Genomic DNA, 16298 nt, shown 5'->3' with positions numbered 1-16298 from the left:
GATTTTGATTTAAAGTTGCCAGAGGTTATTTTTTAAATAAAATTACCAAAATATGTCTTCTATCATGCATTATTCAGTGTATCCAAATGCATTCATCTTGAGAGGGTGGGGGCCTAGCTGTAGGGCCCCTGGGAAAGGGGGACTTAAAAGGGACATTGTTTGCAGAATGAGTCACACTGTGTGTTTACATCTGCACAGAGCAAAGTTCTCACTGAGTTTGGTAATATTTAACGGGACAGTTTCGCATGATAGAGCACCATGGCATGAGAAAGAAGCAGCATCACTGACATGTATCCACTGTATGTGACACTGGCTGCTGATCCACAGAGACTCCAGACTGAGGTGAGCCAGACAAACACAGGCATTTATAGTTAGTTATTGTAAACTTAACCTCAACTTCAACTTTATTCAGCAGATGCAACTTTCTCCCATGTGTGAAAGAAAAGGCTGAGAGACAGGTGCAGTGCATTTAGTTACTTATATACAAGATCTTACCGATCTTATTGGTTAACTTGGTGTTTTTCTAAAACAGTAGCAACACCCTGACCTAACTTAGCTGAAATTGTTGCACTTTGATAACACAGAAGTATCTTTACATGTGCGGTAAAGTGAACTTGGTGTTTCTTTCATGGAGTTACCATACACTCCTATCTATCGTCATAGAAACAAGAAATATACAGTTAACAGATGATTTGTCCAAGGACAGATACACTAGCTGTAATTTGCTTTAACTCGTCAAGTGTGTTGCATTGATTTATTTAAATTTAAGTAAAGCCTGAATTTATTAAATTGCTGTTTTAAAAGACACGAACACACAAGGATGAATTAAAATCAGAATTAATAAAATGAGAATCAATAAAATTGAACAAAAAAGTATTTATTCCCTGACCTGTTTTTCTTTTATGAACTTAATTTTATTACCAGCTACACTAAAAAGATGGAAAAGTCCTCTTCTCTTTTATTGGTGTCACGACAAACTACAGAGGGTGTGTGTGTTTTTTTTTAAACAGAGAGCAGGGCTTTGATGTAAATGTTAAAGTGAGCAAACGTGCTACATTAGCACAAAACACAAAGTGAAGCTGAGGCCGATGGGAAAGTCACTATTTTTGCAGAAATTTCTTGGACCAAAGTATCTGAAAAATGAAGTCATTGGTTCACAACAGTTAAACAAATGTATCCTCCGAGCCACACAGACGCCTGCACCAAATTTCATTTCATGGCAATCTATCCAATAGCTGCTGAGATATTTCAGTCTGGACCAAGGTGGTGAATTTAATTAAATTATTGTCATTTCAGGGCCATCCAGCACTGAATGATGGTGGTTCATCTGTTGGTGCTTCTTCTTTCATGCAGCATTCAAGGTGAGAGCTCAGCTCATGATTTCTACACATTCTGCAGCTTCGCTCAGTTGTGTACTGCCTTCAATCTACAGCAATCTGACCTCTTTAGATACTTTGAAACTCAGCATTTCCTCATATCAGACACACAATTATTTCAGATGCATCACCCTCCTCAGGAATTGATAAACTTCTGTTGGTGGCAAAAATGAAAAGGTGGTATTTTGTTTTTATATGACCTCCTAGCTTCAAGCAAGGGGTTATCATGTCTTTTTCAACAATTTCAATTTCAATGAAAATAGTTCATAGGGCACACCACAGTAACTTAAGACTTGCCAAGATATACCTGAATAGGGCTGAAACTTGTGACAGATGTTCCCAGGCCCCTTGTATATGTTTTGGTCATGTCTGAAATGACATGGAAATCCTATATAACAATCACTGAAATAATATTAGCACAAGAAATTGAACCATCCCCTTGTACTGCCATATTTGGTGCAGCTGAAGTTGGCAATAATATTTCAGTGAAGCAAGCAAATGTAATCTCATTTACCTCTCTAACAGCCCGTTGCAGAATACTGTTATTATGAGAGTTCAGCTCATAACAAACACAGAAGCTTGTTTTACTGGAGATGCGTCACAGAGGCCAGTAATGTGCTTGTATTAATGGCCACATTCAGTGCCGTGGTGTGTTTAATAGCGGAGCCCTTCAGATTAAACCCACAGACGATCTAATTAGAGGGCCTAATGATCTATCTGCACTTTATAATTAATTTTCTTTAAAATGGCTGCCTATCTAGTTAACAGTAAGATGTTGCCAGCGGTCAGGGGACTTCAGAGTCACTGGTTCATGGTCCCAATAGGAGCGCGCACAAATTACGCTCATTAGTCTGCCATTCTCTGATTGCAATGAAAAGGAATAGCTGTATAGGCTGGCCTAGATAGTTCTCAGACCTCATTTCCTAAACGGATGCATAATATATGACTCTGCACACTGGCTGTAGAAGGTAACAGGGTTAGCTCACCACAAACAAGTTATACATCACCCTGATCACTGTGGCATAAACATTTTATTTCATATTTCACAGTTTGCCATTAATATTCATTTCTTTACTCCTTCATTTGTCAGCAACAGAGAGCGACAAAGATGTGCTGGAATTTAACTGAGGATGTGTGTGTTCATGTGCCTCTGTGTGTCTGTGTCTCTGTGTTTATGCACGTGTCTGAGTAATGTTTATGGAGTAACTGAAGAGTAGGTCTCTTCAGTTAGTGCACAGCTGGTTATGGATGATTTCTCATAGAGTCTGTATTTCTATTTTAGCCCCAATCATGCAACGCTTGTAGCTTCATCAAGTTCTGCAGGTTACTGTTCAAGTGTTTACCCTGCAGAGCAATGCTGCAGCCTGTTGCTGGCAGCTACACATGATTTTACACTTTTTTTGGCCAGTATTTCTTCCCTAAATCCTATTTGACCTCATTCATCCTGACAAGCCAAATCGCCACTCTCTCTGTGAACAGCCACAGTAAAAAGCAGATTTAGGAAGTTGTGCTGTCATTCTCCTTCTTTGTCTCTTTATCCCTTTGAGGCCTAGTTCATGTCTCTCTTTCTCTCTTACTATCATTTCATCTCTTACTTTCGCTCGCCGTGTCCTGAATGTTCTGACAAATTTGTCTTGAAGGGATCCTGTCAGGGTCCTCTGTCAGGGCCAGATTTAGATTTGTACACCGAAGCAATAACCCATATTCACTCTGAACAAACTGAATGAATCCATCTACTTACTCATTCTCCTCTATATTTATGGTTTTTCCCTCACCTTGCGTACGCTGATTTCAATCAATCCTCTTTGAAATGCAAAGCCATAGGATCAATACGACACTGACTGGATGTTTTAATTCTGATATCTGCTGAAAATGTGATTTTGCTGTCTATGTACCCTGGATACATTTTATTTCCTCTGGAGTCAATTTGCACTGAAAAAAGTGACATAATGACTTTTGCTGATGTCACTTAAGAGAAATTGCAGCATTTGACTGTTGTTGAACTGTGCATCTTTGAAAAATACATCTCTTGCATGTTTTCCTTAATCAGGCAGCTGCAAATAATTTTCTTACATCAGTAGTGAAAATGTGCAACATGTGTGTGGGTTTTTTTTGGGTGTATGCATAGCCAACCTCTTCATTGTGATTGGCTAAATACTTTTCATTTACATTCATTTGGCAAACATTTTTATCCAGAGAGATTTACAAGTGATGGACAACACTAAAGCTTCATGTTGCCAGGCAACCTCATGATGATGACAGGCCAGGAAAGTTCAGCACATAACTTCCCACAAAACCATTTTATTGTTTTTTCATTTTGGTTTTTGTACAAATTAAATGAAATATAATGTGTTACTTTATGAGCTTTAGACAGAGGCAGGTTACATGTTAAGCTAAGCTACGCTAACCAGCTGCTGGCTGTAGCCTCATATTTACCAAACAGACAAGAGAGTGATGCTGATCTTCTCAGCAAGAAAGCAAATAAGCTCATCTCCCAAAATGTCAAATTATTCCATTCAAAATATTTCAGAAGCAGTGTGAGTAAGTGGTGCTCTGGTTATTTGTTTTCACTTATTTCAGACTCAGTAAAAGATTGATGTCTTTTAGTCATTTTAGTCTCTCTTTGCACCTTTAGCAGCTGGAGCTCAGATGAAACTGTCACCTGAAACTTTAACCGTCCTGCGAGGGGAGGAGGCCCGGTTTACCTGCAGTACCTCCAACACCCCGTGGACCGTTATGGTGTGGCTGCTGGACGGCACAGTGGTGCTCACCATCTCAAAAGTGCACGGCGTCCTGCCGTCCACCAACGCTAATGTGACAGCCGAGCAAGGCTCAAATAGAGACACCTGGGTGTTTGTCCTGAAGAGCACAGAGAGGCACAACCAGGGACAAGTAACCTGTGACCTCCAGGACGTTGATAGGAAATCGGCAAGCCTGTTTGTACAAGGTCTGTATGATCATAAGTTTGCATGTGTGAGAGAGTCAGAGGAGGTCTTATGTGCACGTGTGTGCCACCTTGAGTCACTGTGATAGGAAGGCAGCCAGGAACTGTTTGTTTCTGCTGCAGAGAATTTCAAAGGCTTTCTATGCAGCCAGGTTCTCTCAGGGATACTCATTTTCTTGCAAACAAGAGTATACGCACGCACACACACACGCACGCACGCACGCACGCACACGCACGCACGCACACACACACACACACACACACACACACACACAGGAAGGAAACCAAGCAGATGGCAAGTCTTTTGAAAACCATTGCAGTGTGAGAGAGTGCAGAAATACACTGGATTTAACCTTGACAATGCAAAAAGCAGTGTGTAAAAAAAAAAAAAGTAAACAAAGGGACTAAGCAAAAGTTTTGTAGCTGCTTTGATTATGTCCATCCACACTCTGCTCTCTTTACTAAAATACATAAATAACATAACAAAACCTAAAACGAAACAGTAGTTGCTAGATTGGGGTTCATAGAATGAAAGTTTTCAGCCTCACTAGTGCCCGAGTGATCAGTCATGGTGTATATCAGTGGTGGGAAATAATCTGGGTCTGGATGGTGGAGCACAGTTACTCAGGCATGTTTGATGGTTCTTGTGACAGTGTAAATGACAGTGTGGGTGTGGTGTCGAGGACAGGAATCGATTGGCCCCGGATATAAATACCAGTTGAAAAGTGCTGGACTCCGTGGCTGTCAGAACAGGCAGCAGCTACAACCCATCTCCTCTCCTCTCCTCTCCTCTCCTCATTTAGTGTTTATCATGCAGATGCTGTGGAGACAGGGGGATATGCTGTGTGAGGAGGACTGGGTGGCACATTTGCTGGAGAGTTACGAGTCAGGACTTGATAAAAATCTGTTGTTCTCTGCAGTTCTGGATGGAGTCATTATCATGAGCTGGAAAGCACTGCAGTGTGAAACAGCATTTTAACAGACGGGATTTCCCTTAAAGTAATTACCAAAGGAAAAAAAAAACACATCCAAAGCAACTTAACTTAAACAACTTACATATTAAGGTTTAAATTTAGATCTTAAATTCTTGATTTCTTTTAGCAATAAAAAAGAAAAGAAGTCGTTCCAATACATTAACTATATTTCTAGAAATGAATGGATGGCATTGATGTTTTTTCTCGCCGTCAAGTTTTTAAAAATCTAATAACAGTATGCACAAAGTGAACTGAGAGCTCAGCTAAAAAAAAAAAAAAAAAAATCAGCATGGAAACATCTGCTCAGGAAAAAAAACCAATGACCCATCGCCTGCAATATATTATGGAGAGAGCCCTCATTGCTGCCAGTGCCACAAATCCCCACTGACATATGCAGCCATTAACAGTAGTGTATGGTGAATCAGGCCCTCCAGTCTGGATGCAGAGGATCACTATACCCTGACACAGCCTTTGAATTAATTGTGCAACCTGGCACGCCCAGTTAAAAGTCAGCAACTCTGCCTGTGATTTGTGTACTGCAGCTCAAATATACTGTTGGAATAGAGCCACAAATCCACACAGGGCTGGTTGACTCTGTATGCTATCATCCACACTCCCTGCTTTAATTGTCCAGTATGAAGATGGTGTAAATATGACTACACACTCCTGCTGGCTCTCGCTGCTTCTTCTCCTGCTTGTTCCTCTCACTCACTCAAACTCAAACACACAAGTCTCTCACTTGAACAAATGAATATGTGCTCATGAGTATGAACAGGATCTGCAGATGGCTGGAGCTGCAGAAAAGGAGAGAACACTTCAGTAAATCAGATTTAAATCAGACACCTGCATGTGGTAAATGCAGGGGAATAGTTCCTGTGTTATATACTGTTCATGTAACACAGGTTGTGTGTGCATACACACCAATTCTGCACACACACACACACACAGGTACATGGCTTTAAATGCTGCCTCCAAAGTAACAATTTCCCCTCTGAGGACGCTTGCTGAAAAATCACTGAAATTAGAGTAAGTCGGGGGCTCCCTGCCTCTCACCGCAGCCCAGAGGCTTCAGACTTTCCCTACAGTGATTAACAAACCTTTTGAAACCTTATTTCAGGGATCACTTAGACCGAGCTTTGGGGGGAAGTGCTGATGTCATTCTTTTTTTTTTGTTCAGCTATATCAATCAGCTGTGATCGCCCTGAGCCCCTCAGTCAGTGCAAACGAGGCTGCTGGTTCCTCGCCAACCTTTATTCACCGGTGCTGAGATAAGAGCAGCTGGAGTCCACTATCAGAACCGCTTGCTGTAAGAATTGGACAGTGCGATGTTCATGACACAAAATCAGGCATCGAGTTAAGGTCCCCAGGGGAAAAGGGACAGCCTATAATTTGTACAAAATATCTGAGGATTTGAACCTAAATCAACACAGACATGTCATTCGCTTAGACAAAGCACTGACGCTTCTGTAATTATCTTTCTGTCTATAGCAATTGTCTGTTGCATCCACCGCCTTTCAGTCTGCTAGATAATAGACTTCACGTATGAGATACTGTATCTGTCAGGGCCTTAAGTGGCTTATTTGGCTGTCAGGGAAGGAGATGAAGGGGAAAACGTATCCGTCAGGCAACTGAGACTTTGAGACATATGATCAATCACCCGGGACGAATGAAATCCATCTCCAGGCCAGTTGAAGAAGCGATGCTCATCTTTGGGCACACATACGAGCATGCTGCAGCATGGCTTTCAAAGGAGACACTTTGATGAAAATCAGTTTAACACTGGTGCATATGCAGGAACATACAGGCATATACAGTATACTGTACATGTGTGCAGGCACATGAAAAAGAAAAAAACAAATTCAAATTTGTGAATGTACTTTCCTCTGATTGCAGAAAAGGGCAGTGTGAAAGTCCTCGGGGACAACAAGTTGGCTTTCAAGGGGCAGTCAGTGCTGTTTGAATGCCAAGCAGTAGGATGGTACCCTGAACCCAGTCTGCAATGGACGGTGGATGATATAAAGGTAAGTACATAACTGCAATCAGCCACGCTCATCATCATTCTCACCTTTATTTTGGGGAATTATCCTTTTTTAAACTGAGTGTCTGAGGATAGATGATGTTGTATGCTGAACAGGTTGTAAAACCCTTTGAGACATGTCATTTTGAGAAATTAAAAAGGTACTTTATAGTAGAAAACACTAATCAAAATACACTGTTAATAAGAAAATGTTAATGTGACATAAAGTTTTCACATCAACTTCATTTTTACTCTACTCTACTACAAAAACCACAACTAAAGCAGGTACTTTTATCACTTTTAACTTAGCCCAATACAAATAAAATACACTTAACTGAATTTGGTTTCATTCAAAGAGTATAAAAAATCATGTTAAAAATATTTTCTAAACTAAATAAAAACATTTTACTCACAATTTTACTCGCAGATCTCTTAGTGAGCATTTTAACCCAAAGCTCTTTTCAAGAGCCGCTGCACTTGCTTAGAGGAGGTGGCTCAAATCTCTTCCTGGCCGTTTAGGAAACTGTCAGGTTGTCACGGTGATGAGCGCACTGCTTTTAGAGGGGATGAGAGAAGCTGACTGGATTGACCGTCAGTGAAGTCCATCCCTTTCACTGTACCTACTTGTGATGTATTTCTGCTAAAAGTACATTCATCTTGCTCCAGCACTTTTCTCCAGAATGTGCTGCTCTGTGCGTCTGCTCACTAAGATGGAAAAAAAAAAATCAGTCGGTCATGAACACCACTAGCTAATGCTCGCACCCCATTTTATGGAAGTGGATCTCTTTAATTTATCAGCATCAGAAATAATTTGGTGGACACAAGGTCAATGAATGATAATATCACTGCATCTGTCTTATCTTTTGCTGCTCTAAGAAACATCAAGCATTTGCTGTTGAGCCCCGTTTTACTGGGATGAACTATCGCACAACTCAGCAAATCATGCCATCTGATTGGACACAGTGTCTCGCCACTGAATAGCGTGGGAGTGGTGCTCTCCATGTAACTCTGAGACAGATCCATCACTTTCAAAATGCTCTGCTTTTCTAAACTTGTATCTTTAAAAACATCAGACAGAGATGGGCTCACTCTCAGTCCCATACAGTAAACGTCTGTGGGTTATCTTCGCCATATTTACAGGATAACTCAAGTCAGAACTTTAGACATTACAATTAGAATATACTGTAAATGATAATAATCCTCTCTCTCTCTCTCTCTCGCTCTCTCTCTCTGGGGAATGGTGTGGAGGTGAGCCAGGGTGAATACAACATCAGCAGTGAAGAGTCAGGGAAGAGCCTCTTCACTGTGAGCAGCAACCTCAGCGTGACAGCAGCAAAGAGCTCTAATGTGGACTGTCTGGCCTCTGTGTCTGCCCTCCCCACGCCACTGAAGAGCCACGTCCGTCTGACAGTGGGTGAGAGTGTAACACCGCCATTACCACATTAAAAAATGCACACAACTGCACAGTGAGAGCTGCCTGTCAAGCCTCTCTTTGTTCCGTCCTAGTTTAGTTCTCTATCTCTGTGTTTCATTTTGTTCTCTCCCCTTTTTTTTTCTCGATGCTTGTGAATCATCACTCAGCATTATTGTTGAAGAGGTGAGTGGAGTAGAAAGTAGCTGCCAGATCAACACTGCATGAGTTTGAAGTTGCAAACCTCTCTGCAGCGCACAGCTTCAAAATACAAATATTGCATTATTATCTTAATAATGTTCCTCTTGTATTTTTGGTTGTAACATTTTCTTGAAGTCTAAAAATCGAAACAGGAAATTAAACACAGCTTACTTTACACCAGGTCTGCAAAACTGCAATTGAATTGCAGAGTAAGAACAGTGCTTCAGCATTTCTTTACTAAAACATTGATGTGACCTTACCTCCTCAGTTGCAGAGGTGGTGCAGGAGGGGGATGACTGCACAGTCCTGTTGGCAGTAACGGCCTCCCTCTCTGCTCTTCTGCTGCTCCTCCTGCTCTGCATCTGCACTGTCCTCTGTTACAGTCAACGGAGACAAGCAAGTAGGCACTTTTCTCTTCCTTAAATTGCTTTAGGTAAAAAAAAAAAAAAAAAAACCCACCTCCCCTCTCTCCCCCTTTTTCCAGTGCAGAAGCTGTGATTAAAGTATAATGAAGGCGATAGGTGGTTACACGCTGTGACTCGGCACTGCCCTGCACTGGCCTTCACCAAGGGCATGCAATATTTTTTCTGACAAAGGCGGAACATTAGGATGTCAGCAGAAAGCTTTACTTCTCAGGGAACAGCAGCAGCAGAGAGGCTAGAGAGGTATGTGGATGAGCGCAGGGTTGGCAGTTTGAATCCCAAAACAACTGGGAAAAATCAAGACAGGAAGGAATAATGACTCACCCCTCTGCTGCAGAGGAGTAGGGCAGGAGTTTCTGCAACACAATTTTCGGGTGTGAAGTTGTGCAGCTTTAAAAGTCAAACTGAAATTAAATTGCACATTTCTTCTGCTATGGCATACAGCTGGTCAGATGCAGTACATTTAACAACTTTAAAAATGTAGTTGCATGTGTAATTTTGTGCAGTTTAGATGCTGGTGGGGTCTGCCCGTGACTCTGTAAACATCACTTTACAGGGCAAGTATTATCACTACATTCCCCTGCTGGGCCCCAGTCTGCTGGCTCCACTGTCAACTATTAAGTTAAAAAAATCACTTTAACATTATGTTTGTCTGGAGAAGAGAGGACTAAATGTGATTCTGCTGAGACTTGAAAGTCTGTAAATATACTTTTTATACAAAGTTTTTACTGAAGTTGCAGACCTTACTCCATTTGTAATCACATCACAGTTTCTTTCCATGTTTTCCTTCGGCATCAGAAACTGGACAACGATACAGCCATCCACAGTGAACAATAAGTCACAGAGGAAGAAGGGGTAAACATTTGTTTGTGCACTTTATTTTGTAATTCTGTTAGTTTGAAGTTTGTCCCACTGTGCTTTCCAATAATGACCTAGAGTATAGCACCAAGCAAGTAACAGTTTCTCCACTCCCACGGGGCCAGCAGCCTTTTCACTGCTGGTGTTTGATTTAATAAAGGTCGCTGCAGAAAAACAGGTTCCAATTTCAGTGAAGGGGCTGTGTCTAAGTCCTGGGTTCATATCCTCAAACCTTGACAGTCGCATCAGTGGAACAGTCTGAAAAAGGCCACTGAGGTGTGAAGAAGAGTTGACGGTTGTGTGGTGGGAATGCAGCAGCCTTGGACAGGATATCAACTTGTTTGCTAAAAGGATCACAGCTTTTGGCACATTGGCAGAAATTGTACCTCGGGGAACACGAGGTCCTGACTCACACCTGGTTCCTGTCTGATGAGTCAGTAAGTTCGACTGAAGCTCGCTGCCACTCAGAGAGGACACAGCTTATCTCGCAAATTTTAAGAAAGTCAGACATTGTGTTTATTAGCTCTCTTGGTGAGAGGTACATGGGGAGTTTAATGCTCCTCTCATGTCATATGGTAAATATCTACAGTATCTGAAACTAGCAGCTGGTTAGCTTAGCTTAGCATAAAGCAAACATGGGGAAATGCTATCTCTCCAAAGGTTAACAAAAACTGATTACCAGCTTCTCCACACCAACTTAACCTGTTATATCCCTTTGTCATTTTTATTATTAAGGTTTTACACAGATTTCTGATCTTTATGCTAAGCTAAGCTAACTGGCTGCTGCCTGTAGCTTCATATTTACTGGGCAGACTTCCCAAAATGTTGAACTATTCCTTTAAGAGAGACATGTTGAATTTTATTTTTGTTTTTAAAGTTGAAAGGTGACTAAGGCAGTATCAACTCTTCCTTCACAGCCCTCCAGGTCTTGCATGGGTCAGGAAATGCCATAAACCCATTGATAAGGTTTTAAAATCACAGCACAGCGAGACAGTTTTACTGCAACTCTTTTGGAGCTCATAGCCTGACCTCGAATATTGGTGATGTGGCCAGGCTACTTGTCACCCCTCCAAGCAGAGAGGTCGATACCTTGGCGAGGTGCGGAAGTGGAGTGGTGTGATGTTGTAAAAAGCCCGGCCAGGAAAGCAGGACGTTGCAGAGATGTTTCTGGAGCGCCATCTCTGAGGGGATCGTTGCTGTAGCACAAGGCGGAGGAGGCCTGTTTGTGTGCGATAACAAAAAGTGGCCCTGAGTCACACATTAAGAAGTCACTGTAATCCCCGTGACTGATTCTGGACCACTGCAAATCATGGCCATGGTTTAGAGCTACAGGATTATCATAAAGCAGGTGTGACCTTTCTCCTCCGGCAGCTGATTCTGTACCTGAAACGTCTAATGCCTCCTTCGCCGTCCTCCCGGCTTCAGTCTCATATCTTTAATGTAACATCCCTGAACAAGTTAAATTAACTTCATGAGGAGGCTTCACATGTTAGAGGATGTGGCCTGCTTCCGAGTCACTAAGCTTTTCTTTGGGTAATCCACCTCGATGGGGACCAATGTATGCTTTATAATTATTTGAAAAATAGAAGGGATCTAATATAGTTCCCCTCAAAGACTTTGGCCAGCATGACAGCAGGGATTTAAAATATAATGACAAAGGCAATTTCTCTCCCTGTTAAAGGAACAGTTTATATCTCTCCTGGGGCAAGCACCATCTGCACCATTGTTATATTGTTGTATTTTTGCTGTGGCCAGGAGGACCTCTGGCAAAGACAACCATGAAGCCGTGTTACAAAACTCATTAACACTCAGCTCCAGCTTTCACTGTTGAACTGCAAGCTGACTGGAGGCTATGCTAGTGGTGCAGAACCCAAAACTAATAAACGGCAGGACATTTACAGCTTTCATATTGTAGCTGCAATGAGGTAGCACAATGGTTGTGTGGACAATGCAGTGAGAATGATTAATAGTTCTGTAAACTTTATGCCTCTTTTTTTTTTACCTTTCAGAACCAAGTCCACAGGAGGATATATGGTAAGATTTAAAAGCTCTTTTTCTAGACTCCATTTGCTTTATGGGGTTATTTTTAAACAATAAAAACTTTGAATTTTCTCCACTTTTCTGAACTAACAAAAAAGAACTTTAACATTAACTGTGGCGTGTTAAGTGAAAGTGACTTTCTTGTGGAGGAGAAGGAGCTGCCAATAATCTGTGGCAGAGGCAGAGACATGCAGTCCTGGCTGTGTTGAGCTCTACTTTACATAAACTACTAGAATATGAGGACTCAGCGTGAATCTCTAGTTAATACGTACAACTTATTTCTGAGCATGAATGGGCTTTTATTGTTCCTCATTATAAAAGAAAACTGAAGACATGAATTTGAAATTACATGCATTAAATAGCTATTACATTTTGTAGCAACTTAATTAAGATTCAAATTGTCATTAGCTCATTTAGGAAGAAGATGTATCATGTATTGTATTTGTCAGCATTTCTCATGCAGCTGAAATACATTTTATAGCTTTTCCTTTGAGCACACTGAAGTGAAAGTTGAGTGCTTTGGTTGGCTCTAATAAAATGCAGAGAAAAATGATGACGATGTTCATTTCTTATCTGTCAAAGCACTGATGAAAACAATGCAGCGGCCCCTCATACATTACTGCAGCTTTGTGGGAAAAGAAAATTGTCTGTTCACACCAGTATAGACTCTGACAGTGTCACTCTGCCGTATCCTAGCTAATGGTTATCTTTTCCACTGGACTGTTCATTTGGGTATCTGCAGGTCCAACCAATCAGTGGCGGGGAGAGGCTTGGTTGCTGAGGTGACAGCGGGGAGGGTCAACCTGGGATACTCCAGTGAGGGCCCCACAGGTGAGAGAGCATCATACAGTTCACCGTGACAACTGTAAACCTCAACTACAACTGAGAGACACAATGACACTGCTGTCAGAGGGTACAGAGAAATAAACGGCAGCATTTAGTTACAGTAAGTAGGTTAGTACTGTACAAACTGCATATGTAGGTCTCTAAATGATCACAATACTTCTGCTGGGGTTTTAATAAGGTTGTTTATTATTTATTACCAATTACTGAATGAGCTACTGAGGTTCTGGTTAACATTTAATATGACAGTATCAAGTTTATAATTTGTGGCACATCTCTGCTTCCTTTTTTGACTGGTAACTGGTAAAGGTCCATAAATTTAGTAGATCACTTAAAACAGCTTCAGTCACCTTAAAGGACCTTTCCACCAGGTTTGTATGTGTTAGCTTCAGATCTTTAACCACAAATAAGTTTATGAATGCACGCTACATATTTTTAGGTTTCAGCAATTCATTGGTTTCATGTCATTTCCGTACAATATGACAATCAATCCGTTGTGTAATATAAAGTTGTGTAATTGAACGTAAAGCCTGTACTAATTTCAGTTTAAAGGCGCTATTGGAGCTATTACAGTCTAGAAGAAATATTGCAAGTTCAGCATCAACCTTAATTCCTTTACTCACCAAGAGCTGTCTCCAGCAGTGCAGACATGATGTTCGCTGTGATGGATTACACAACTAATCATATTTAATCAGTCTGCAAATATATTTTGAGATTGCACAGAAATCAGTGGAGGCCAACAGATGTGTGGAATGGCAGAAATTTTCTAAAACACATGGTTTACAGGATGGAGAGCTGTAATATGAAGTAGATTTCTGGTTAATGGGTAAAAACATTCAAAAATGCTAGTTTAGTCTTTTAAATTATTGGTTTATCAACTTATTTTGGTACATTAATCAGTAACATACAGTATTCACAGACGTAGCCTATACAAACAAGGTACTGTGCTGGTTGAAAATCATGCAAATCATATTAAGTTGCATTTTTTAGACAGAAACTAAAGATAGTTTGCCACTAAATTTCCTGAATCCTACTATTTTGCTGATGTCTGAGCTGGTGGGCTGTAGCTGATCAGAGGGGCTGCGAGGTTAGATCAGGCTAAATCGCTGTTTTTCACCCCGCAGATCCAGATGACAATGAGATAATCACGGAAACACGTAGCCAGATGGACTTTGTCAGCTTTCGCAAGGTACGTTAGAGGAAGAGAAGCAGGTGGGAGGGCTGAGAGAGAGAGAGAGAGAGAGAGAGAGTAAGAGAGAGAGAGAGGGAGGAGGAGAAAAACCGATAGAGGCAGAAATTGACTGAAGCTGAATAATGCATCCAGTCATTTTGCAGCTGGAGGATCTGTGTGTCTCACACTGATGAGAACAGGAGGGAAACTGTGCTGCTTCACTGTCTCACCTCAGGTGGCCTCGCACCAGACAACTCAAACCATCCATTTGTTGAGTCAATCCAAATTTGTGAAGCATGTCACAGCTCCACAAAATCAGAGCTACTTTTAGCTCACAGGGCACTTCTAAGAGGCTCCACCATTATTGTGGTGTATGGTACAAATATTGTGATGATCTACAGGTGTATATGTAGGATAAACTGACACCTATCTGAAACACAAACTGAGAAAAATACATATGCTGTAAATTATGTCTGTATCCTCCTGTACCCTATTGTCATTGGCCTAACACGGTCCTAACATGTCAGTATTGATGAGGTAATTGTGCCTCAGGAAGATTTCAAGGCCTGACCTGTACTGACTAATTGACTGTCACATTGATTTTGGATAAAATCCTGTATTGATCCTGGTGAGTAATAATGAAAGGCACAGGGACAGCTCAGTAAGTCTTGAGTGGTTTTTCCCCAATTAACTCTGATGTGGAGCAGCTTTGACATGAACTCACAAGTTCAGTTCTGATTCACTGTCTTTGAAGTAATGAACCGGTGCTTTAAGTTTGGTAATAGGATTACCTTATCTGGAGGTACTGAAGGTGGAAGACTGTCACTTCGAGGCCTTTAAGGCAATAGCTGTCTTCCAGCTGTCTTCAGATATGTCCTAGGGGGATAATACACTGGACAAAGACACATCCACAGTGTCACTGCTGCACTCATGTAGGATTGTGTTGTTTCCATGAAAGCTTAGTTTGCAGCCTTTTCCTGTGACTGTTGTCCATCTACATTGCTGCAGGAAATTACCCGGTGTGTTGTCACTAGCAACTAAATCTGATGGTGTTTCCAGGTTCCTGATGTCGTGCACTGCGGCAGCCTGTCTCTACACAGTGAGAGCCAAGAGGAGGAAAACTCCAAGAACATCAGAAGGATTACCACAGTCTGAATATGTTTATTATGATGTTATTTCATTTAGTAAATGTGTTAATGAAAACAGCATTATTGTGAACTCTGTATTATTAGTGTACACACTAGTGTTTGTATGACATAACTGACTTTTTTTATAAAGCTTTGAGCTGTACAGCACTTTTTTTTGCAAAGATATTGTTACCTTGGTGTTTTTGAATAAATCTTGAAAAATGTAAATTGTTTTTGAATACATAACATTGTATTTTTGTTCAGTAAATGTTTTCTTATGTGTTTCACAATATTGTTGGTTTTTATCTAGTTCATTTGTAAATAATATATGTCAAACAGTACATTTTACTATACACATTATCATAACTTGGGTTGTTGATCAGCAGTTATCATAAGATAGTATTTGATAGGTTGATTTCTGAGGAAGTGAAATTGATTAAAAGTTGACTAGCACAGGAAAAGCGATTGCTCAGCTCACCTGACAGGTTGTAAACAAGCCAGAAGTTTAATCAGTTGATCTAAACCACTTTTTCTGGAGGTAAAACATAATGTGGCTACACCTAAAATTTCACAAATTTTCAGTAACTGTTCAGGGATAGTGTGCACATAACTACAGACACTAAACTGGACATCAAAGTAAACTCGGATAGATATGACGGCGTTGTCATCATATCCTGAGAATGTAGCGAATAATTTGGCGAGTACAGACTTATTATTGCTGATAGAAACAAATACAGTGATAGAAATGGTTGTAATAAGCCAAAACTTTCCTTTATTATCCATATAGTGTGTAATGCTTTAGCTATTTTAAACCTCCTGCTATGGACGACACTCTTAGCTCATCCTCAGTAGTTACCTGGCCCTCTTTATCATCAGGAATCCTGAAATATGGAGGATTTCAAGTGAATCTGACG

The 16298-nt window shown here is 40.9% G+C and overlaps 1 protein-coding gene and 1 long non-coding RNA gene across 5 annotated transcripts in view; one reads left to right on the top strand and one right to left on the bottom strand.

Annotated features, from left to right (window-relative positions):
* Positions 1-16298, bottom strand: part of LOC139614611 (uncharacterized) — a 73364-nt gene that overhangs the window by 11579 nt on the left and 45487 nt on the right. The window contains exon 2 of the long non-coding RNA XR_011687102.1: positions 5036-5140. This is a non-coding gene — a long non-coding RNA (uncharacterized lncRNA). The remainder of the gene's footprint in view (positions 1-5035; positions 5141-16298) is intronic.
* Positions 189-15666, top strand: igsf5b (immunoglobulin superfamily, member 5b). 4 transcript variants are annotated; one of them, XM_071471977.1, is made up of 10 exons: positions 189-342; positions 1297-1361; positions 4015-4323; positions 7188-7315; positions 8560-8725; positions 9192-9323; positions 12213-12237; positions 12986-13074; positions 14211-14275; positions 15317-15666. In XM_071471977.1, the coding sequence occupies exons 2-10, from the start codon at positions 1313-1315 to the stop codon at positions 15410-15412; spliced, it is 1059 nt and encodes a 352-aa protein (XP_071328078.1). In that variant the 5' UTR covers positions 189-342; positions 1297-1312; the 3' UTR covers positions 15413-15666. The 4 variants fall into 4 exon arrangements, with proteins under 4 accessions (XP_071328078.1, XP_071328076.1, XP_071328079.1 ...); XM_071471975.1 differs by having other exon boundaries at positions 4012-4323; positions 15317-15664; XM_071471976.1 differs by lacking the exon at positions 189-342 and adding an exon at positions 436-458 and having other exon boundaries at positions 4012-4323; positions 15317-15665.

This window comes from Trachinotus anak, unplaced genomic scaffold (genome assembly GCF_046630095.1).
Source record: "Trachinotus anak isolate AG129_WGS33_773 ecotype Australia unplaced genomic scaffold, CSIRO_AGI_Tana_v1 ptg000034l, whole genome shotgun sequence".
Lineage (NCBI taxonomy): Eukaryota > Metazoa > Chordata > Actinopteri > Carangiformes > Carangidae > Trachinotus > Trachinotus anak.
The sequence above is the reverse complement of the archived record's forward strand: the minus strand, read 5'-3'. Positions and strand labels throughout refer to the sequence as shown.

Coding starts and splice junctions, on each gene's coding strand:
- igsf5b (XM_071471976.1), top strand. CDS start 1,313: ATGATGGTGGTTCATCTGTTGGTGCTTCTTCTTTCATGCAGCATTCAA. Junction 8,726..9,191: donor CCACGTCCGTCTGACAGTGG/GTGAGAGTGTAA, acceptor TTACCTCCTCAG/TTGCAGAGGTGGTGCAGGAG. Junction 12,238..12,985: donor AGTCCACAGGAGGATATATG/GTAAGATTTAAA, acceptor GGGTATCTGCAG/GTCCAACCAATCAGTGGCGG.